At 43.6% G+C, this 24153-nt stretch overlaps 1 protein-coding gene across 2 annotated transcripts in view; it reads right to left on the bottom strand.

Moving 5' to 3' along the window:
* The window catches only part of LOC139421439 (transmembrane protein 104-like), an 85162-nt gene extending 61509 nt beyond the window's left edge, over positions 1–23653 (bottom strand). Inside the window, exons 1-8 of one of the 2 annotated variants that reach the window (XM_071172347.1) lie at positions 23458–23653; positions 22840–22912; positions 12131–12252; positions 11345–11426; positions 9998–10088; positions 8068–8154; positions 2643–2742; positions 947–1043 (exon numbers count right to left, since the gene is read on the bottom strand). In XM_071172347.1, coding sequence (XP_071028448.1) covers positions 947–1043; positions 2643–2742; positions 8068–8154; positions 9998–10088; positions 11345–11426; positions 12131–12252; positions 22840–22884 — 624 coding nt within the window. In that variant the 5' untranslated portion in view covers positions 22885–22912; positions 23458–23653. The remainder of the gene's footprint in view (positions 1–946; positions 1044–2642; positions 2743–8067; positions 8155–9997; positions 10089–11344; positions 11427–12130; positions 12253–22839; positions 22913–23457) is intronic. The other variant, XM_071172348.1, reaches the window with a different exon arrangement.
* Between the last annotated feature and the right edge of the window lie 500 nt (positions 23654–24153).

Below are 24153 nucleotides of genomic sequence, written 5' to 3'. Positions count from 1 at the left end.
CAGAGCGTTTGACCCAGGCACGTCAAAGACAAAGGGGGGCTGAGGAGAAGGAAGACACTCCACTCCCTGTGTGCTAACAGAAGCTGATGAATGTTTTTATCAAAGCCCAATTATTTATTTAAGGACGAGTCCACCATGGGAAGAAATCTAATAAGGTTTCATGGAGAAGGAAATGGGAGAAAATACAACTAAGCCCCTAGAAGTCCAAATGCCTGTACGCAGGAGAGACCAAAACTAATAACAGGAGACAACTTCTTCAAGAAACACCAGAGAACAGTTGACTTTGTGTCAAATACGGTCAATTTCTTAAAACATATTACCAAGCAGACATCTCCTCAACATCTACTATAATAAGAAGCAATAAGTTAGATTAATTAACACAGAGGTGGAAATGTCTCTTTCCCTAAAAGGAAACTTTGTGAAACTGCAAGGTAAACAAAAAATACAGAAGGAGATTATAAATCAGCATAATTTCAATTCGTTGACATGATGTAAGAGGCTTATCCAGACGAGATAAAAAACAACAATGCATTTATTGGAGAATTGTTTGGGTATGCTCGTTCTGTTGAAAATGAGTGAGGGTGGAGGGAGGAGTGAGGGTGGAGGGAGAACAGTGGAGGGGGGAAATAATACAGGAGGAGATCAGCACATCTATCACTGTCGGCCGGCAAAGTTAAAGCAAAAGTGGAAATCGCAGGAGTTTCGCTCTCTTAAGACTTCAAGGGCACACACACTTGCTCAGGGCTGCGGGATGGGAGGCGTGAGAGGGAGACCGAACTGGAAGGGGCTCTCTGACACTAACACAGACAGGGGTTGGCACATTGGGGCTCAGTCACGATGGCAGGGGCTGACAGAGAGAGGTGTGGTACACCATGTGTCCTCCAGGGGCCTTTGGGAAGAGGGTAGAAGGACAGGGGTGAGAAACAGGGGTGCAGTATGTACTCACCAGAAACACCTTGTAGGCGTCTTTCCTGGTGACAGGCCCCCAGCACAAGTCAGTGTCGTCGTATTTCACACTGCCAGCACTGCATGAGTGGTTACCACTACAGAGAGAACGGTCAGACTGGTGATCATTACAGGTCCCTTCATTAACAGATCAAATCAGTCCAAGAATAACATACGACAGGAAAGACTAGTTTACAATGTTGCAAAAGAACATGAAACAATGATAAAATATTAAATATGACAGGGCAGAATTACTAAAACTTTGCAGACTTGTCAGTTCCTACTACCTCGGAGCGGTTAGATTATCAGTGAGGCCAGTTCCTACTACCTCTGAGCGGTTAGATTATCAGGGAGGTCAGTTCCTTCTACCTCGGAGCGGTTAGATTATCAGGGAGGTCAGTTCCTACTACCTCTGAGCGGTTAGATTATCAGTGAGGCCAGGTCCTACTACCTCTGAGCGGTTAGATTATCAGTAAAAAAAAAAAAGTATCAGTAAAAGTTATATCACTGCACAAGACTTTACTGAGTTAAAGTGATGATCCAGTCTTCCTGGTGGAAAATTACACATTGTCATTCTGAGGCAATCACAAAACCCTTTCAGTGCTGCCAACAAGGTGCGGCAGACTGAGCATCAATTATGGGACATAATCATTAGAATCTGCCTCTGCCACCGAGAAGTCTGCTGCGGCAAGGCTTTACAAAGAGATACTGCTCTACGATCTCAATCGCCTGGCTCTCCTCAGTGGCAGAGCCAGTCGAGCGGGGAGCTCCGGTCTGTGCCATAGGGTAATTCCTTTTTAAGTGTCTGTTCCGCCTCACATTTTGGCAAGAATGTTACCACGGGGCTTTTCGACCCCGCTGAGTCAGAGGGACAAACGTATATTTTTTATGCTACTAGATTGATTTGTTAATAGAACTTCCTCTGATGTGGTAAGTGGTTCAATTGTAATCTTGAATTGAAATATATTCACTCACCTTCACCTTTAAAAACGAAGTATCTCTATAAATGTTTAAGGATCTCATCCTCACCACATTATGTTCATAAGATACCCCTATATGGCACTCCCAGGGCTCACTGAACCCTTAAAAAGTCACTGATAATCTAACGTAATTTGGGCAAAATGGGAGAGCGCTTTAGTTTTTGGAGCGGGGGTCCTTTTTTGAAATTGTACTTTTGGTACACCATGAGAAAGTCAATCATCTTTCTGTCATAAAGCTACACCAAATTGAATTGTGATCCTGACGGTTAAGGTGGTCTCACCAGAACAATAGTTTCTCTAGAGAAGAGCCTCCCTTAGATCTGCAAGCTAAGTCATACTGTCTGAGACTGGAACAATATGGAATATGTGATGTCACCCAGCCCACCGGGCCAGTGGAGGAAACTTGTAATAAAAACCTGTCTGGGAGCCAGTCAACAAAAAGTAAATGCCAAGAGCACTGGTGGGAGGTCAGGAAGGCTAAAGGCCCCCTCATCAGAAAGTTTTACTGAGGCAGAAGGTCAGGGAACAGCCAAATTGCAGAGATAAAAACAGAACTGAGAGAAAGGGATATGCTTTGTCCTGCCAAACATAAATGCTGCAAGTACTTGGGAAAGTCAGCTGCACCCACATTAGTCATAAAGTTGCTTGAAATAATACCCCCAAATAAGACACCCATGAATGTAATGAATCAGCAGCAAGCTGGCTGGCTGGTCTTACCAGGCTACTTCCATTAGTGATATGGGCACAGCAGCAGCATAGATGGCCAGGTCTCCATACAGGTAGACTACCATGCAGATGTAGAACATGTTGACACCAACTGAAAGACAAAACCAAAGGGTTAAGACATGAGCAGATTATACCTGGAGCTATACATACAATGTCATACATTATATATTTCTAGTGTATATGACTGTGTTATCAATTCATCATAACTCCGAGAGAATCTGCCTAACAGCCGTCAGATGCCTGATTATGAAACATGGTCAATGCAACTTGTGTCAAACTTCAACCGCTAAACGTGCAGTCTCCATCAGAGGCAATCTCCTCCGTCTCTACACCTCCACTCCTCCATCAATCCCCTGCTTCTCCCTCCGGGATGGCAGCCACAAATGCAGCAGCACATTTCTCCCATCCTCCGGAAGAATATTAATCACACTAATTAAGAAAGTAATCACTTCATGATGAAAATTCTCCTCATTACATCCCCCACACACTACTGGCCCATCCAAGCTGGCACAACGAGGGGAGATTGAGAGCTTTCAACAACAGGAGACCGATAGCCATGTTGTGCCAGGCATCCATCATACACTGGAGTTCTCATGTGGGAGGCTCCTGTGTCCTAGTGGTCCTGGCAGCCAATTCATTACTGACAGGGAAATTAGAGTGTGGAGTCCATTAAAAATCAATAAAAAGTGAGGGGTTTATAGTTTTACAGGGCTAAATTGATTCATCTGATCTGAGAGTAAAGGGACGAATGGCAACCTTCTGCTGCCCATCACACAGCCGAGCTGAGGGAAACAAGAAAAGGGATATGGAAGAGGACTAGCTGGTCCAACAGCCAGATAAGCCCATGTAGTTGTAAAACAGTCATCACCTGTCTTATGGCAGGGATTGATGGACACTTACAGTAGACTGCATTATGATATGAAGCTATATTACAGTTCCTACACTAAGTTTCTGCAGCCCTGTTTGATTTAGATGGAGAGTCTAACAGTCTAACAGTAGGTAAATTCTGTGGGAAAGGGCGATGACCGCAAACATTTACCTAGCTAGCACCACCACCCATCTTACCGCCATTGAGGACAATGTGGTGCTAAAGTACTGTGGGAGAGGGAACCAAAGGGCACTTTGGTAGCAAAGTTGTGTTTATTCTCTTCCAGGACCATCTGATCACATCATTGTGCAGTGGTGCACTGAGGTCATAAAACACAGGCTGGGGAAAATAAACACTGATAACTCAAGAAGACGCCAGTGTGTGTGATTACACTATACTGTACCTATCAGTATTGATCTGCACACTGATTACAGTATGAAAGTATCTCACAGGTTGGTGGGGGGGGACTCGATTCTCTCTGCATCAATTCTACACATTCCATTTTCACCTCCTCCCGACAACCCCACTTTCAGAGGTTAGCACTGTACAGTACTCTCTACCATTCCTGCATGTCTCCATCTGGCCCTATGGAAAGGAAGCCTGTTAGAGCTTTTGCCTCAGATAAGGGGAATCAGGGCTGCCCCTGTCAGTGAGCGATAGCTAGGTGAGGACCCAGCATGACCAAGAGGATGCTGCCCTGCCAGGCTCTGTCACTAATACCTCCCCATTACCCACGGTTAGAGGCTCACACGCTGCTGCTGCAAATGACTCTTCACCTAGGAGCTCCACTCAGTCCCCTAGCGGCACGGACACACGTCACTATCTATCACCCCACTGTTGCAGACTGACAGAGACTCTGATAGCCTCTCTGGCTGGGTCTGGAGGAGGAAGGAGTGGTTCCCAGAAGAAGAGGTACGTTAGGAAGTTGCTTCCTTCCAACATCCACAGCCATTTTGTTGAATGCCAACCACGCTGGAAGCCACAGCTGTACTGGTCTCCACTCTGCTATTGTGGAGCTTCATCAGGCAGGAATGTGAATGCGAGAGCCTGACAACTAAAGGCGGTTTGTTGGATGCAACAGAAATTACTTTCCTTAGGTTTGATTTTGAAACCCCAATGGGCTTTTATTGAGTGAGATGTATTCTTTGTGCTAAAACTTGGGATATTGATCTGGATCTCGGGGTAATCATAGAGTTGAGCAGTAATAGCAGCAGGCCCTCTGAAAAGGAAAGCGCATCCTTTATGTTCATATACAATAGAGACTTGAAAACTATTTTAGTTGAGGCTTATGTAATTGGGGTGGTGGGAGGGGGGGATGGCTGACATAAACATGTCCATTTATCTTCTTAGTGGCAGCGCTGCTGCCCATTTTCCTTTTGTCAGTGCCCCTCATAGCGTACAAGTATGACATTTAAGAAAAGTCATTAAAGTATAGAAAATGTATGCATCGGTGTTAGGTACTCATTAAAGCTGGGGTCTGTCATAAAATAGACTGGATTAGTATTCCTCTCCATCGTCTCTATAAGTCAAGGGTATAGAGCCTGTACTTTCTCCCTCTGTTTGCACACCATCCATATCCCCATACATCACTTCTACTGCTTTTTCTACCTAGAGGGACGGTGGGCTGAGATGGGAGCAGGAGCACACAGACCAGCCTCTGTTGTTCACCCCCCTTTGTGATATTAGCCAAAGTCATCTTCTAATCAACTTGCAAATTGTGGATGGTTAAGTTACAGTAACACTACAGGCACTCTCCTCGCTGCTCCGCTGATAAACCAGCCCCCAACAAAATTCCTGTCAGTACCGGCAGGGCCGATACCTATGGCCTTATTCCAAGCTTGCTCTGCTGCCAGTGGTGCCCAGTGTGGTCGAACAGTCCCATCAATAACCAGAACCTGACCGAGGTAGTAAGGATTCAAGAGGCCAGCTGATTGGCTGTGAGCTGCCCTTCCCCACCGCAGGCCTCAGCCAGTCCATTAACTCCAACAACATATTCAAAAACACTCCACTATCCAATCCCTCAACAAAAAAACAAGAGATTTGGTTTTAATGCCTGACAGCTTTACCACACCAGTAAAACTCCCTGATCAGACATACCACTAATCTTATATTACCTCCCAGCACTAATTAAAACAAAGAAGAGTTCATATCAGCGGAGATCTGGGTAGAGAGATAAACGAGACTTCCATTATGCTGGAGTGCCATTGAGCTGAGACAAAGAGCTGCATCTCTCACTCCTCTCTCATGCGCGCTGGGCCCAGCGCCCATCTAATTCATTTCTGATTAGAGTCACTGGGAAGCACTCCTACATCACACAGAGAGATAGAGGGGACTCTTATCTCTGCCACCGATCAATACTTCCCCGTGGCGCCTCACCTTTACCTGCAGCCGAGGACAACACCACACCAGACACACACAGGGAGAGGTCATCACCAAAGAGTGTTTTAACAAATCAACTTTAATAGGGCTGAGAGAAAGAAGAGACTGCAGCCGGAACAACACGCTGCTTCTCTAACAGCATGTTGCATGCCTGCCTGGCTTTGTGTGAGTCACTGAATCCTTTTGTGTGCGAGTGTGCCAAGTGCACCACCTAGTGGCCAGAGCCGGATCACAACACAGGAAGAGATCTGCACACAGATGACATTGTCAGAGTGAAGCAGAACGGTTTGACATTTTTATCAGAGATGACAAAAGCGATGCTGTTGAAGTATTGGCGCTGCAGGTACGTATGCTGCAGACTGTTGAGTCACCTACCTGGTTAATACTACTTGAGAAACAGGCCGACCTGCCAGCAGAGGAGGAGAGGGTGGGGAGGGGGTAGTGAGCGGGCCCAGCACACCGAGGAGTGTCTACTCTGACGTAGGTGAGTAATGTAAATCAGCAAGGTTGTTCTGTTTCTGGTTCAAGGTGAACATGATTCTGCTTTCAATTAGCTCATCACTCAGGCTGCCGAGGCTTTAACATGTTCACCGCCGCTGGTGCAGCCTGCAGGAGGCCCCCACACACACAGCTGGGGAGACTAAAACAGCAGCAGTGTGATGGCCTGGGAAATACAACCATTTAGCCATATACACCGAGAGTACCAAACATTAGGAACACCTGCTGTTTCCCTGACATTGACTGACCAGTTGAAAGCTATGATCCCTTATTGATGTCACCTGTAAATCCACTTCAACCAGTGTAGATGAAGGGGAGGAGACAGGTTAAAGAAGGATTTTTAAGCCTTGAGACATTTGAGACATGGATTGTGTATGTGTGCCATTCAGAGGGTAAATGGGCAAGACAAAATATTGAAGTGCCTTTGAATGGAGTTTGGTAGTAGGGGCCAGGCGCAGCAGGTATGTATCAAGAACTGCAACGCTGCTGGGTTTTTCACGCTCAACAGATTCCTGTGTGAATCAAGAATGATCCACCACCCAAACGACATCCAGCCAATGGCAGGCCAGTGGTTGAAAACGGGTCATTGGTGAAAGAGGACAAAGGAGGCTGACAAATTGTGCAGCGCAACAGACGGGCTACAGTTAAGTCAACTGATAGTCCAGTACAACATTGGTGCCCAAAGTCCCATAAAAGAATGCACAACTAGTCGTGCCTTGACACAAATGGGGTATGGCAGCCAACCACCTTACAGAGTTCCACTTCTTTCAGCAAAAAAAACAAGAAACTGCGATTGCAGTGGGTTAAGGAGCAAAAACAATGGAAACTGGAAAATTGGAAAAACATTGCCTGATCTGAAGAACCCCGGTTCTTGGTGATGGGAGGACTAGGGAATGGAGAAAACCACGAGTACATGCATCCATCATGCTGTGTGTCAACATTGCAGGCTGGTGGTGGTTGTGGTAGTAAAATGGTGTGGGGTGTATTTTCATGGGATACATTGGGCCCCTTGATAAAAATGGAGGAACATTTGAATGCCACAAGATATCTGAACATTATTGCCAATCAGGTGCATCCCTTCATGGCAGTAGTGTATCCATCTGCAAATTTATTTTTTATCATCAGGATAATACCCAATGGCACAAGGCTAGGATTGTCCAGGAATAGTTCCACTAACATGACAGGGAATTCAGCTTACTGCAGTGGCCTACCCAGTCACCAGATCTCAATCCAATTCAGCATCTGTGGGATGAGATGGACCGATGCTACTAGTAGAGATCTACTACCAGCCAACTGGACACAACTGTGGGAAGCATTGGAGTCAACATGGGCCAGCACCCCTGTGGAATGCTTTCCACACCTTGTAGGGCAAAAAGGGTTACAACTCACCATTAGGAAGGTGTTCTTAATGTTTTGTACACTCAAGTGTACAATTACACCCCATTAGAGAGCTAACAGCCTCACATTTGGAATCTAACAATGATTCCCATTTAAAGGTTAAGAAACTGTCCCCAAATTATCCCACAACCTTCAAGACTCCAGATAATTGTTAGACAAGGAGGACAGGTTTTACCATGCCCTGCACATAGCGGCATCAGCAGCACTTCATTCAATAACGGAGTGTGGGTTCATCATATCCCCTCAAAGTACTGAATGAGGATAGGCTCTTACCTTTGTTGAAGAACATGGAGGCCATTTGACCCATCTCTACCCTCTCCACAATGTCAAAGTGATCAACGTGTCCTCCTCCTGTTCGCTCTGTGATAATGCATAGACATGAGAACGCAGTGGTGAGTCATTCCAATCCGAGTCATTCCTTCCTTCTATAAAACATTGACATTAACCAATGACATGGAGGATACATACAATTTATGATTGATCTGATTATGTCATAATCAACATATGCTTAAGCATTGAGACCTTCAAAAGGAGGGATGACAAAAAAGAGAATTCCGAATTCTCCACAAGACTTTTCACATATACACTACATGGCCAGACGTATGTGGACACCCATCAAATTAGCGGATTTGGCTATTTCAGCCATGCTAACAGGTGTCTAAAATTGAGCACAAATTCATGCAATCGCCATAGACAAACATTGGCACTAGAATGGCTCGTACTGAGCTCTTCTAAAATCGAGCTTTGTGTCAAATCCACTAATTTGAAGGGTGTCCATTTTAACATGACGCCGTCATAGGATGCCACCTTTCCAACATGTCAGTTTGTCAAATTTCTGCCTTTCTAGAGCTGCACCGGTCAACTGCAAGTGCTGTTATTGTGAAGTGGAAACGTCTAGGAGCAACAACGGCTCAGCCACGAAGTGGTAGGTCGCACAAGATCACAGAACGGGACCTCCTTGGTGGCAACACTCACTTCGGAGTTCCAAACTGCTTCTGGAAGCAACGTCAGCACAAGAACTGTTCGTTGGGAGCTTCATGAAATGGGTTTCCATGATCGAGCAGCCGCACACACGCCTAACATCACCATGCGCAATGCCAAGCGTCGGCTGGAGTGGTGTAAAGCTTGCCGACATTGGACTCTGGAGCAGTGGAAACGCGTTCTCTGGAGTGATGAATCAATCACACTTCACCATCTGGCAGTCCAACAGACAAATCTGGGTTTGGCGGATGCCAGGAGACCGCTACCTGCCCGAAAGCATAGTGCCAACTGTAAAGTTTGGTGGATGATAAATAATGGTCTGGGGATGTTTTTCATGGTTCAGTAGTCTAGGCCCCTTAGTTCCAGTGAAGGGAAATATTGACGCTACAGCATACAATAAAATTCTAGACGATTCTGTGCTTCCAACTTTGCGGCAACAGTTTGGGGAAGGCCCAACCCTGTTTCAGCAGGACAATGCCCCCAAATGCACAAAGCAAGGTCCATACAGAAATGGTTTGTCGAGATCGGTGTGGAAGAACTTGACTGGTCTGCACAGAGCCCTGACCTCAACCCCATCAAACAACTTTGAGATTAATTGGAATGACTGAGTCAGGCCTAATCTTCCAACATCCGTGCCCGACCTCACTAATGCTCATGGCTGAATGGAAGCAAGTCCCTGTAACAATGTTCCAACATCTAGTGTAAAGCCTTCCCAAAAGAGTGGAGGGTATTATAGCAGCAAAGGGGGGACCAAACCCATATTAATGCCCATGATTTTGGAATGAGATGTTCGACGAGCAGATGTCCACATACTTTTGACCATGTAGTGTACCTTATTATGTGGAAGAACTTGACTGGTCTGCACAGAGCCCTGACCTCAACCCCATCAAACAACTTTGAGATTAATTGGAATGACTGAGTCAGGCCTAATCTTCCAACATCCGTGCCCGACCTCACTAATGCTCATGGCTGAATGGAAGCAAGTCCCTGTAACAATGTTCCAACATCTAGTGTAAAGCCTTCCCAAAAGAGTGGAGGGTATTATAGCAGCAAAGGGGGGACCAAACCCATATTAATGCCCATGATTTTGGAATGAGATGTTCGACGAGCAGATGTCCACATACTTTTGACCATGTAGTGTACCTTATTTTCAACACATTCTTAACACGACCTTAGCAGTGTGTCTAGTCTTCAGGAGGGATGAGGGGAACACTATACTCACGGACTGACAAAATGGGCCTCGTCTCTGGCTCTGATCGTCCCCGGACATCATCATCATCCGAATAATCAGAAATGGAGTCGTTGTCTTGGACCTGAAGATGAGGGTGATGGAAAGAGGATAACCAGCCGGCCTCCACCCAACACTGACTTCACTCCTAATCTACAAGTCCTAATGCTCAGTGCCAACAACAGTCAGTTTACAACCTATTAACACTGTGTTTTATTTGCTGGACATGTAACATGGAGGGGAGCAGCATCTGGAAATTGTCTGGAACAGCTGGGATATGCTGGGGAGGATGAGGGAGCTGTCCCCCTCATATACAATAGATATGAGCGCCTATCTGACGCCCTCCCATAACTCTTCATCTACCAAATTCACTACAGATTCATATTAATTAATGCTCAATTACAATCGACATTGAGGATGTCATTATCAGTTGAATTAACAAGAGCAGCTACAGCTGGTTGGGCAGGGTGTGGGAGAGACTAAGAAGTGGGTGGCTCACTGGAAGAGAATATGCCAGCAACAGAAACAAAGCATCTAACATAAAAGTGACAGATGTGTCCTTGGCTGAGTCAAAAGAGCAGATCTATCCTATTTCTCCATCACATCCGAGAGATGCAGAGTCAGTCCCCCCCCCCCCAAATTCAAACTAATACACTTTTATGGGACTTTCTCAGAAAATGTCGGCCAGTATATCACTTTAAAGGAACAGCTTAATTTTTTTTTATGTGCTTCATTCGAGCAGAAAGAAATAAAGAATGTTCAAGGGTAAACATTCCCGCTCTGTGCCTCCCTTCTTCCCATTATGTGGGAGGAAATGTTGGAGGAAGACTAAGTGATCCATGAATCAAGGCCATGGGGTTTGGGGCTCTGTCAAAGCCAGACCCATTGTCCTTACGCTCATAACTCCTCCAGCGGAAACCTTGGGCATTAGGCAAAATGACTTGCTGCTTTTCTGTAAAAAAAAGAAAATGAACTCCACCAGCTCCATCAATCTCTGCACGAGATTACTTTCCCTTACTATTTAAAATGACTAAAGTAACAATGATTAAAAACTAAACTGCCCCCCCAGTGAGTCAGTAGAGGACACTACAAGGCTTGTTTAATCACACATTTGTGGGAGTGGCAAGTGCTCCATTCCCCATATTATTCTTTAATGGTCTATTGAACGCCTTGAGGTCATTCTTCCTGTAAAGGTGTTGAGGTTTAAGGGGTAGTGAACTAGCAAATCTGGGCCTTCACTTGATGAGTAGGGATCACTGGAGAAGACAGTATGTATGAGTGTCAACTATCACTCTTCCTCCATTACTTCCACCTGTTGGTTATTTATATGTGCTAACTCACCTCTTCCTGCTCCCTCCTCTTCCAGCGCAGCTGAGCGTTGGCCGCTGCCATGGCCTCGATCACAAACGTAGTGGTCATGTAACTGATGAAAATTAAACAAAGTGGGTTCAGAAAAATATATTCAGATGACAAAAACTAGCCCTGAAGAGTCATATTATATACCGAGAATAAAAAATTTATACAAACGTTGAATTTTATGACCCATTGTCAACAACTGTCATAGAATATCATTGTATTGTATTTGTTGTAGTCTGTGACCTTGCCTAACTGCACACTATCCTTGGTGACAAAATAGGATCTCTAGATGTCAACTATCTAAAAACAAAGCAATATAAAAAGATGAAACTGTTAAAAGGCACAGTGTATGTTTAAATCCACATCACAAAGCTAAAGTACTGGCCTCTGATCTGCATCTCTGTGTGTCCACTGTCTCCCCTTTTTCCTCATATACTACCCTAATGAAACACATCCTGCATCATCAACTTCCTCCTGCTGACTGACACGCTGCATCAACTCATCTGCAACTCCTCCTGCTCTGGTTGTTCCCTGCTAGATTACTGACACGCCTCATCAGTGGAATCCCATTTGATAGGGAGGGCAATAACTCTCCACTTAGGAGGCTGGGAGGACCTTAGGTGTGGAAGAAAAGGATTAAATATGGTAATATATAATATGGTTTCCTCTTGTGCTATGGTGTGTTTAAACTAAAGTGAGAGCTGGGGAAGTGGATGTAAGGCAACAGTTGTGGAAATGAATGGAAAGGCAGTGAGCCTACGAGCAACTCGCCTCATAAACGCCAGGAAGGAGATGAGCGCCAGGCTGACCGCCCAACCTGCCTGGGCAAAGGCCTTGGGCATCGTCAGTGCCCCCGTGCCCACGATCAGATTAAACATGTACACCAAGCCCACCTGCAAAGACACAGAATATTAGAGGGTGTCGTTGTCTTGGGGGTCCACAAGAGGCCAGTATGTCTGGACGCTCCTGTTTACTGGACATTATCCTCCCATCACTTAACGTAAGACCACACTCTGGTCAAGGGAGTGAAGTTTGAACCCTGGAAATCATGCGACAGTTTAGCACGGGTGTAAATAAAAACATGTTGACCTCACATTGCCAAGTTGCAACGCACTGGTCAACTGAAGACATTATCTTGATCTTATTCAAACACTGTCCTCAGCTGTGGACTATTACAGTCCCATCTAGCAGTAAAGACGTAGGGCTGACACCGTGACATATAGGTAGACCAGTGAATAGAAGGTCAGATCACTAAAAAGCCCTTATCCCTATCCATTTCCTTCAGTCCGTTAATATTTCATCTAGAAAGGGCACTTTAACCACAAGACAACTAGCCTTAAAACAGCTGAAGCAGACACAGCCATGCTGATATCAGTCCCTGCAGAAACTTGTGACATACCTAGACAGGCCTCACAATAATGCTTTCTAAACAGAATTTATGGTTTGGGTCATCAAAGTTCATCAGTGGTAGCCTTTTTCAGTGCCTAAGCATTCCTTCTTCCTCTTTTCAGTGTCCTGACTAGATGAGTAACCACCGCACGTGCTCCCCGCAACATTTCTGCTCTACATCACAATTGTATAATTTAAAGATGTATTAAGTTCTTGTTTTTCAAATCAACAAACAAAACACATTCCATATTCACAGATGTGGCAGACAAATGATAGAATAAAATAAAATAACAAACAAACAAATTTGCAGCAGCACTATCAGTAATCGTGTTAGACATTTCCACCTTTCGCGGAGACAACAAGAAAATAATTAGCTTTAGAGCAACTTACACTTCCTGTATTTCCACACACACATTTCCTTAAATCACCCCATTCACTCTGTCCAGTTTGAAATGTAGTTGAGTAGTGGACATCAGAGTTTATCATACCTGGGATGTCTCTTGCGGAGGTCGTAAGTGAGCTTTTCAAGAGGAAGAAAGTCAACAATCTGGTCAGGCCACATTTTAAAATGCAGGTGGAGGAATTAGCATCCCCCAGCAGGAGAACACATTTTTTAGCAAAGTATGTGATAGTCTTAAACAAATTCTCTCTGTCTGGATCAAGAACAAAGTCCTGCTGAACATTAAGAAGATAGAGACACGAGGTCATATCAAACTGTACATGTATAGATGACCAGATCTCTCTACAACTCCAAAATACATGCATATAAGTTCTACTTTCAGAGGTACATATTTTACAATAAGGAAAACTGTCTGTATTCATTCTATGGAGTCTCACTGGGGTGTAATACAATTTGAACAAAAAGAGCTCTAAACCTCCCCTTGGAAGTGAATGAGGAAATGACGTGTCTAATTTGAAGATATCAACAACAAAACATGTGCACATCGAAATCCCTGCAGAGCTCTTGAAAGGATTTCAGTGTAGTTGCGTTCTGATGAAACAGGTCTGAATAGGTCCTGATCCTGAGAGTATGCCAAAGATGAAAGTTGGCATCACTCTGGGCTTTTGGCGAGTCTGGGTTGTTTGCTATAGGCAAGTGAGAGCATATCTGAGAGGAAATGCCAAGGTATTGTAAATCAAAGGTTTTGGGTATGTTCCCCACATCACTAAAGTCATTAATGAATATAATTGAGCTTAGGGGAAATTAACCACAGGATTGGGCCTCTATCTGAATCCATGTAATCCATGTTAACATGTTGCTGATTTGGGCAGACCAGTAGTACAATTGTACATAATGTTGCTGCTACTGTCTCGTATGATCAAAAAAGAGCTTCTGGACATCAGAACAGTGATTTACTCACCTTGAATTGGATGACTAATTTTTCTTTAATGAGTCGGACGAGAGGGATTTACTACAGACACCCGAACAGGCCCTCATCCCCGTCATTTGCAGGAGAAAGAGACGGAAGAGGTATCACGGAAGGAGATCGGGGTGCCTTGTGAGGATCTGCCGAATAGTGGCTAATCTGCCTCCTATTGGCCAACATACAATTGCTGGATAATTAATTGGATGAACTAAAAGCACGTATATCCTACTAACGGGACATTAAAAACTAATATCTTATGTTTCACCGAGTCGTGGACGAACGACGACATGAATAACATTCAGCTGGTGGGTTATACACTGTATCGGCAGGATAGAACAGAAGCCTCTGGTAAGACAAGGGGTGACGGTCTATGTATATTTGTAAACAAAAGCTGGAGCACGATATCTAAGGAATTCTCTAGGTTTTGATTGAACTGAGGTAGAGTATCTCATGATAAGCTGTAGACCACACTATCTGTATTTTTTTGTAGCTGTCTACACACCACCACAGACCGATGCTGGCACTAAGACAGCACTCAATGAGCTGTATACCGCAATAAGCAAACAGGAAAATGCTCACCCAGAGGTGGCACTCCTAGTAGCCAGTGAAATTAATGCAGATAAACTTAAATCAGCTTTACCTAATTTCTACCAGCATGTTAAATGTGAAACCAGAGAGAAGAAAAACTCTAGACCACCTTTAATCCACACACAGATACGCGTACAAAGCTCTCCCTTGCCCTTCATTTGGCAAATCTGACCATAATTCTATCCTCCTGATTCCTGCTTACAAGCAAAAATAAAAGCAGGAAGCACCAGTGACTCAGTCTATAAAAAAGTGGTCAGATGAAGTACATGCTAAACTACAGGACTGTTTTGCTAGCACAGACTGGAATATGTTTTGGGATTCTTCCGATGAGATTGAGGAGTACACCACATCAGTCACTGGCTTTATCAATAAGTGTATCGATGACATCGTCCCCACAGTGACTGTACGTACATACCCCAATCAGAAGCCATGGATTACTACAGGCAACATCCGCACTGAGCTACGGGTAGAGCTTCTGCTTTCAAGGAGGGGGACTCTAACCTGGAAGCTTATAAGAAATCCCACTATGCAACCCCGACGAACCATCAAACAGGCAAAGCATCAATACAGGACTAAGATCAAATCGTACTACACCGGCTCCGACGCTTATCAGATGTGGCAGGGCTTGCAAACTATTACAGACTAAAATGGGAAGCACAGCCGAGCTGCCCAGTGACATGAACCTACCAGACGAGCTAAACTACTTCCATGCTCACTTCGAGGCAAGGAACACTGAAATATGCATGAGAGCATCAGCTGTTCCGGACGACTGTGTGATCACGCTCTTCACAGCCGATGCGAGAAAGACCTTTAAAAAGGTCAACATTCACAAGGCCGCAGGGCCATACGGATTACCAGGATGTGTACTCCGAGCATGCGCTGACAAGTGTCTTCACTGACATTTTCAACCTCTCCCTGTCTGAGTCTGTAATACCAACATGTTTCAAGCAGACTACCATAGTCCCTGTGCCCAAGAACACCAAGGTAACCTGCCTAAATGACTACCAACCCGTAGCACCTCAGGTCTGCAGCCATGAAGTGCTTTGAAAGGCTGGTCATGGCTCACATCAACACCATTATCCCAGAAACCCTAGACCCATTCCAATTTGCATATCTGCCCAACAGATGATGCAATCTCTATTGCACTCCACACTGCCCTTTCACACCTGGACAAAAGGAACACTTATGTGAGAATGCTATTCATTGACTACAGCTCAGCGTTCAACACCATAGTGCCCTCAAAGCTCATCACGAAGCTAAGGACCCTGGGACTAAACACCACCCTCTGCAACTGGATCCTGGACTTCCTGACGGGCCGCCCATAGGTGGTAATATTAGGTAACAACACATACGCCACGCTGATCCTCAGGGGCCCCTCAGGGGTGCGTGCTCAGTCCCCTCCTGTCCCTGTTCACTCATGACTGCACAGCCAGGCACGACTCCAACACCATCATTAAGTTGCCGATGACACACCAGTGGTAGGCCTGATCACCGACAAAGATGAGACAGCCTATAGGGAGGAGGTCAGAGACCTGACCGTGTAACGTAAGAACAACAACCTCTCCCTCAATGTGATCAAGACAAAGGAGATGATTGTGGACTACAGGAAAAGGAGGACCGAGCACACCAGCCTTCTCATCAACGGGGCTGTAGTGGAGCAGGTTGAGAGCTTCAAGTTCCTTGCATCCACATCACCAACAAACGAACATGGTCCAAGCACACCAAGACAGTCGTGAAGAGGGCATGACAAAACCACTACCCTCAGGAGACTGAAAAGATTTGGCACGAGTCCTCAGAACCTCAAAAAGTTATACAGCTGCACCATTGAGAGCATCCTGACTGGTTGCATCACTGCCTGGTATGGCAACTGCTCGGCCTCCGACTGCAAGGCACTACAGATGGTAGTGCTCCAGGCCCAGTACATCACTGGGGCCAAGCTTCCTGCTATCTAGGACCTCTATACCAGGTGGTGTCAGAGGAAGGCCCTAAAAATTGTCAAAGACTCCAGCCACCCTAGTCATAGACTGTTTTCTCTGCTACCGCACGGCAAGTGGTACCGGAGTGCCAAGTCTAGGTCCAAGAGGCTTCTAAACAGCTTCTACCCCGAAGCCATAAGTCTCCTGCACATCTACTCTGCACCTGTTTTTTTCTGCCTAGAAGGCCAGCATCCCGGAGTCGCCTCTTCACTGTTGACGTTGAGACTGGTGTTTTGTTGGTACCATTTAATGAAGCTGCCAGTTGAGGACTTGTGAGGCGTCTGTTTCTCAAACTAGACACACTAATGTTCTTGTCTGCTTGCTCAGTTGTGCACCGGGGCCTCACCCTCCTCTTTATATTCTGGTTAGAGCCATTTTGAGATTGAATCAAACCCACAAATGCTGATGCTCCAGATACTCAACTAGTCAAAAGAAGACCAGTTTTATTTGTTCTTTAAATCAGGACAACGGTTTTCAGCTGTGCTAACATAATTGTAAAATGGTTTTCTAATGATTAACTAGCCTTTAAAATTATAAACTTGGATTAGCTAACAACGTGCCATTGGAACACAGGAATGATTGTTGCTGATAAATGGGCCTCTGTACGCCTATGTAGATATTCCACTAAAAATCTGCAATTTCCAGCTACAGTAGTCATTTACAACATTAACAATGTCTACAAGGTATTTCTGATCAATTTCATGTTATTTTAATGGACAAAAAAGTGCTCGTCTTTCAAACTTTTGAACAATAGTGATGCGTTGGTTGGTTGTTTTAGAAAATGAAACTAGGAGATAGCATGGAAGCATCTGAAATAAAGAGTTCAATCCACGGAGTATGTTGATATGGATAACATTGATTCTTCTGACTAAGCTAATTGGGAGAGAGATCAAGGTTCGGAGGTCATTCTTGATTCGATCCAGGAGTGGTAGTTGAAAAGGCAATTCAGATCTGGTGTTACAAAGATTCCAAGGTATTGAAAGCCTGTGTCTTCCATTGTAATGGGCTGAGTGTCTTCATAGAGCTGGTAAGAGGGCAAACAATGGATTTATTCAAATTGATCTTATATCCTGAAAACTTGCCGTACTGAGAAATTGTCTGAAACGGAAGGGAAGAATTTCTCAGGGTTGGTAAGACATCATCCGCTTAGAGAGAGGGGACACAGCGAGCATCATTGTCTTGTGCCATATCCCAAAGAGAATCTCTCAGAGTTTAGACCATTAGTAGACACCATGGCATTTGGATGAGAATATAGGGACTTAATCCATTTGATAAAGTTTGGGCCCATATTTAACTTTTCTAAGACTGAAAACAGAAAGCTTCACTCCATCCTGTAAAACGTTTTTTTTTATTTTTTTTATTTGACCTTTTCTTTAACTAGGCAAGTCAGTTAAGAACAAATTCTAATTTACAATGGCGGCCTACCTCGGCCAAACCCTAACCCAGACAATGCTGGACCAATTGTGCACAGCCTTATGGGACTCCCAATCACGGCCGGTTGTGATACAGCCTGGAATCTAACCAGGGTCTGTAGTGGTGCTTCTAGCACTTAGATGCAGTGTCTTAGACCGCTGTGCCACTCGAGAACCCAGCAGAACAAGGATCTTCCGTGCGTTTACTTGATCTATAATATCAAAAAAATGCAGAATGTTATCAGAAGAGTACCTGTCTCTAATAAATCCATTTTGGTACACTTTTATTATTTTGGGAAGAAGAGTGTTTAGTCTCGTCGAGCAGTATGGTAATTATTTTGTAGTGGCCAAAAAGCTTTGTGGAACTCTGGAAAATCTGTTTGGGGCTGGGGATTTGTTAGATGGCATGGAGATAATTGCCGCTAAGACCTCCTCGGGAGCGAAAGGGGAGTTGAGATCTTCTTGGTTGGTCTCTGATAGTTTTGGTAGCGAGATTCCCTCTAGGAAGGAATGGAGTTCTGCATCTGTATGTGCTCTTTCAGAAGCATATACATTTGCAGTAAAAATTATGAAAAGTTAAATGTATCTTATTTGGATCATATGTGACCTCCGTCATCTTCTGTTCGGATGGCCATGATTGAATGATCTTTTTTAATTGGTATGCAATAGAGGTCGACCGATTATGATTTTTCAACGCCGATACCGATTATTGGAGGACCTAAAAAAAAAAAAGCTGATACCAATTAATCGGCTGATGATTTTTTTTAAATTCATTTGTAATAATGACAATTACAACAATACTGAATGAACACTTTTCTAACTTAATATAATACATCAATAAAATCAATTTAGCCTCAAATAAATAATGAAACATGTTCAATTTGGTTTAAATAATGCAAAAACAAAGTGTTGGAGAAGAAAGTAAAAGTGCAATATGTGCCATGTAAGAAAGCTAAAGTTTAAGTTCCTTGCTCAGAACATGAGAACATATGAAAGCTGGTGGTTCCTTTTAACATGAGTCTTCAATATTCCCAGGTAAGAAGTTTTAGGTTGTAGTTACTATAGGAATTATAGGACTATTTCCCTCTATACCATTTGTATTTCATTAACCTTTGACTATTGGATGTTCTTATAGGCCCTTTAGTATTGCCAGTGTAACAGTGTAGCTTCCATCCCTCTCCTCGCTCTTCCCTGGGCTCGAACCAGCAACACAACGACAACAGCCACCCTCGAAGCAGCGTTACCCATGCAGAGCAAGGGGAACAACCACTCCCAAGTCTCAGAGCGAGTGACGTTTGAAACGCTATTAGCGCGCACCCCGCTAACTAGCTAGCCATTTCACATCGGTTATACCAGCCTCATCTCGGGAGTTGATAGGCTTGAAGTCATAAACAGCGCAATGCTTGACGCACAACGAAGAACTGCTGGCAAAACGCACAAAAGTGCTGTTTGAATGAATGCTTGCGAGCCTGCTGCTGCCTACCACCACTCAGTCAGATACTTGTATGCTTCTATGCTCAGTCAGATTATATGCAACGCAGGACACGCTAGATAAACTAGTAATGTCAACCATGTGTAGTTAACTAGTGATTATGATTGATTGATTGATTGTTTTTTATAAGATAAGTTTAATGTTAGCTAGCAACTTACCTTGGCTTACTGCATTCGCGTAACAGGCAGTCTCCTTGTGGAGTGCAACGAGAGGCAGGTGGTTATAGCGTTGGACTAACTGTAATGTTGCAAGATTGGATCCCCCGAGCTGACAAGGTGAAACTCTGTCATTCTGCCCCTGAACGAGGCAGTTAACCCACCGTTCCTAGGCCGTCATTGAAAATAAGAATGTGTTCTTAACTGACTTGCCTAGTTAAATAAAGATTAAATAAAGGTGTAATTTTTTTTTACAAAAATTAAAAATAAAATAAAAATAAATTTTTTTTAAAAATCGGCAAAATCGGTGTCCAAAAATACCGATTTCTGATTATTATGAAAACTTGAAATCGGCCCTAATTAATCGGCCATTCCGATTAATCGGTCGACCTCTAGTATGCAATATCTCTCAGAGTATAGTCCAAGTTTAGTTTTGCTTTAGCTGCTTTAAGTTGAATCCAGGAGGCGCTGTCTGGAGATTGTTTATGTACTTCCAGTTCCGTCTCAAGCTCTAACCTGTGTACTTCCATTGCTTTTTTTCTCTGAGGAATCATATACAATCAGATGACCTCTTAGGGTGACTTCGGCAGCGTCTCACATTTGGCCGGAGAAACAGGAGAGTCTTTGTCTTGTGTGTAGTTGTCTATCCATGTAGTGACCAATGTATGGAATGCTTCATTTGATAACATGGAGGTGTTGAATTTCCAGCTCTTTGATCTCGGGATGTTTTTACAGAGGTCAAAGCGGGGGCGGACAAAGGCGTAATCTGAAAGTGCTATGGGTCCGATTGTACAAGCGGCAGAATTCATTAACATTTTAGGGATCAAAATGTAATCTATTCGAGAGTAGGTGCACATCACTATTTTAAATAATTTTGTCACATATTGTGTGGACTTTGAATTCATGCAGGTAACTTGAACTAATTTAGCCTAGATCATTTTTCAGCATTTGCTATCCATTATACATTTGTCAACCTCTCTTCGGAATTTACAGCACACTTAAAAGTTACACATCACAAAATGTTGATTTGAAGTCTTTGACATCAGAGCAACCTTGAGGGAATCTTATTTGAGTAAGAAAATTATGTTCATATGATAGGGAAGATATAAAAACCTGGCATAGACCACATCCAACTGACAATCTCTTTGGGCAAAAAACTATTGGAACAAAGATGTAAAAAATAACTGATGTTGGAACAAGATGGAGGGAAAGTTGGGAGTATAACTAACGACATTACAATTAACTAACATTTACACTTAATCCTGTATAAACTAATATATAGAATATACACTGCTCAAAAAAATAAAGGAAACACTAAAATAACACATCCTAGATTTGAATGAATGAAATATTATTATTAAATACTTTTTTCTTTACATAGTTGAATGTGCTGACAACAAAATCACACAAAAATTACCAATGGAAATCAAATTTATCAACCCATGGAGGTCTGGATTTAGAGTCACACTCAAAATTAAAGTGGAAAACCACACTACAGGCTGATCCAACTTTGATGTAATGTCCTTAAAACAAGTCTAAATGAGGCTCAGTGGTGTGTGTGGCCTCCACGTGCCTGTATGACCTCCCTACAACGCCTGGGCATGCTCCTGATGAGGTGGCGGATGGTCTCCTGAGGGATCTCCTCCCAGACCTGGACTAAAGCATCCGCCAACTCCTGGACAGTCTGTGGTGCAATGTGGCGTTGGTGGATGGAGCGAGACATGATGTCCCAGATGTGCTCAATTGGATTCAGGTCTGGGGAACGGGTGGGCCAGTCCATAGCATCAACGCCTTCCTCTTGCAGGAACTGCTGACACACTCCAGCCACATGAGGTCTAGCATTGTCTTGCATTAGGAGGAACCCAGGGCCAACTGCACCAGCATATGGTCTCACAAGGGGTCTGAGGATCTCATCTCGGTACCTAATGGCAGTCAGGCTACCTCTGGCGAGCACATGGAGGGCTGCCCCACAAAGAAATGCCACCCCACACCATGACTGACCCACCGCCAAACCGGTCATGCTGGAGGATGTTGCAGGCAGCAGAACGTTCTCCACGGCAACTCCAGACTCTGTCACATGTGCTCAGTGTGAACCTGCTTTCATCTGTGAAGAGCACAGGGTGCCAGTGGCGAATTTGCCAATCGTGGTGTTCTCTGGCAAATGCCAAACGTCCTGCCAGCATTCAAAAGTGACCTAAACATCAGCCAGGAAGCATAGGAACTGAGAAGTGGTCTGTGGTGACCACCTGCAGAACCACTCCTTTATTGGGGGTGTCTTGCTAATTGCCTATAATTTCTACCTGTTGTCTATTCCATTTGCACAACAGCATGTGAAATGTATTTTCAATCAGTGTTGCTTCCTAAGTGGACAGTTTGATTTCAGAGAAGTGTGACTTGGAGTTACATTGTGTTGTTTAAGTGTTCCCTTTATTTTTTTGAGCAGTGTATTATATACACAAGACTAAATTCACAAATTCTACAGCACAATGGCAGAGTCATGTCTTAAGTGTAAAATAATAATGACTCAATAATCCATGCTTTCTGGGAATTATATAAAGTCTGGAAGTTGTGGGCGGAGCTAGAAAGTTGATTGTCATAAGTATTACAATGTAAACTTTATTTTAATCCTTCTGTCTGCATATTTCAAGACATGACATAGGGGGATGTAGTGAGACACCCAATGGGCTGGACAATTCTCTTCTCATCACTCAGCTTCAAAAAAACTTTCTCTGAAGACTTGGAAATCAAATCAATACACCAATCATTAACACTTTTTTTTTGTATCTAATTATTTATGTCAATATTGAAAAGGCATGGGCAACAGAGAAAAACAAATTGATACAATTTCAGGCCAAGTGGCAAACAATAATACAGGCACTATGGCAAACAATAACACAGGCACTAAGGATGGGGGTGTGAGCATGCGGGTCTGGGCAGATGAGATGTAGTCGTTTTTAGTGTGTGTCTGGAAGTTGTTGTTCGTATGTATAAGTTTGTATATGTGACATTTTGTAAAATAAAAAGTAATGCACACCTAATACCTGACATGAAACAGTTAGGAGAATGAGCATAACACTGCAGGGTCTAATAGTGATACTCACATACGGGGAGTAGAGCTCCCCGGTCTCTGTGATGCCTCCTGCCATGATGGGCAACAATACTGGAGATCACAACCTGGGAGATACAGTAATGGCAAATCCTAAATCAAATTATTCACAAAACTGTGTCCTACCAATCACATAATGTTTCACTTTCATAGATACCGCTTTTATACAAATCTAGTTGACTGTAGCTTCCTGACAGCCGTCAGGAAAAATGCAGAACACCTTGTGAGAAAGCAGATAGCTAGCACTGATAACTATTCCATGCCATCACACTAGTGATGCAGTCTTGAGTAGTTGGCTAAGGCCCTTATATCTGCTGCTATGTGGCATAAATGTATTGCACTCACTAGATAACGTTAACTACGCTAGCTAACGTTAGTTACCTAACGATAGCTAGCTAAACAACATGCCCTAACTGAGCTACAGCAGTAAGTAGCTAGCACTGTCTAGACACATTCCCCTGTCTAACGTTAACGTTACTGTAGCTAGTACCATAATGTGCACTGTAACTAGATTTAGTATGAACGTTGAACTGGTTATCTAGTTACGTTTATCATCTCTAGACATTGTTTTCAAGCACTTGCAAAGTCAAAGTAAGATGTAAACAACACGCACCTGCGTTCAGTGAATCTTTTTCAGGGTAATTAAACCAGAAAGCTCAATTTCAAGCCAACAAGACAACGAATGGCAATAATAAATAACTCGGGCAGAAAATAAACATCCTCCGCCAATAAACTTTATATGTGCATTCTTCTATCTCATGCACATTCAATGACTGTGTGCACAACAGGGGTGTAATCATTAGCCAAACAGTTGCAAAACGAGAGTTTCTATTGGACAAATCAAGGTAGGTCCCTCCCCCGTTTCGTTCCGTTTGCTTCCGTTAAAGAAATGTTTTGCAACAGAATTGTCGTAATGAATATATCGTAAAAATGTATGAAAACAAAAAATGTGTTTTTGGTCTTAATTTAAAGTTACATGGTTAGCATTGTGGTTAAGGTTCAAGTAACATTTTTAAAATAAAAATTTTAGGGGTTTATGACTTTATCTAGTATTTACTAGGTCACGAGACGACAAAATTCGGAACGCCACCGTGAGTCATATCAAAGATTCTGGATATACTAATAAGATACAGGTCTCTCCGCCCTAACGATTGAGTCGATGTCCATACAGCGGCAATGTGGGATGTCTAGCGGCCTATTTTCTTTGCATTGGTGGATACATGTGATTATTGTAATCATATTTTTAATATTCGATGACTGTAGTTGACGTCAAAAGCCTGTATTAAATGGAGAGATATGCAACTGCCGC

This window comes from Oncorhynchus clarkii, chromosome 12 (assembly GCF_045791955.1).
Source record: "Oncorhynchus clarkii lewisi isolate Uvic-CL-2024 chromosome 12, UVic_Ocla_1.0, whole genome shotgun sequence".
Classification (NCBI taxonomy): domain Eukaryota; kingdom Metazoa; phylum Chordata; class Actinopteri; order Salmoniformes; family Salmonidae; genus Oncorhynchus; species Oncorhynchus clarkii.
Note: the sequence above shows the minus strand (reverse complement) of the source record. Positions and strands in the feature narration are given on the sequence as shown.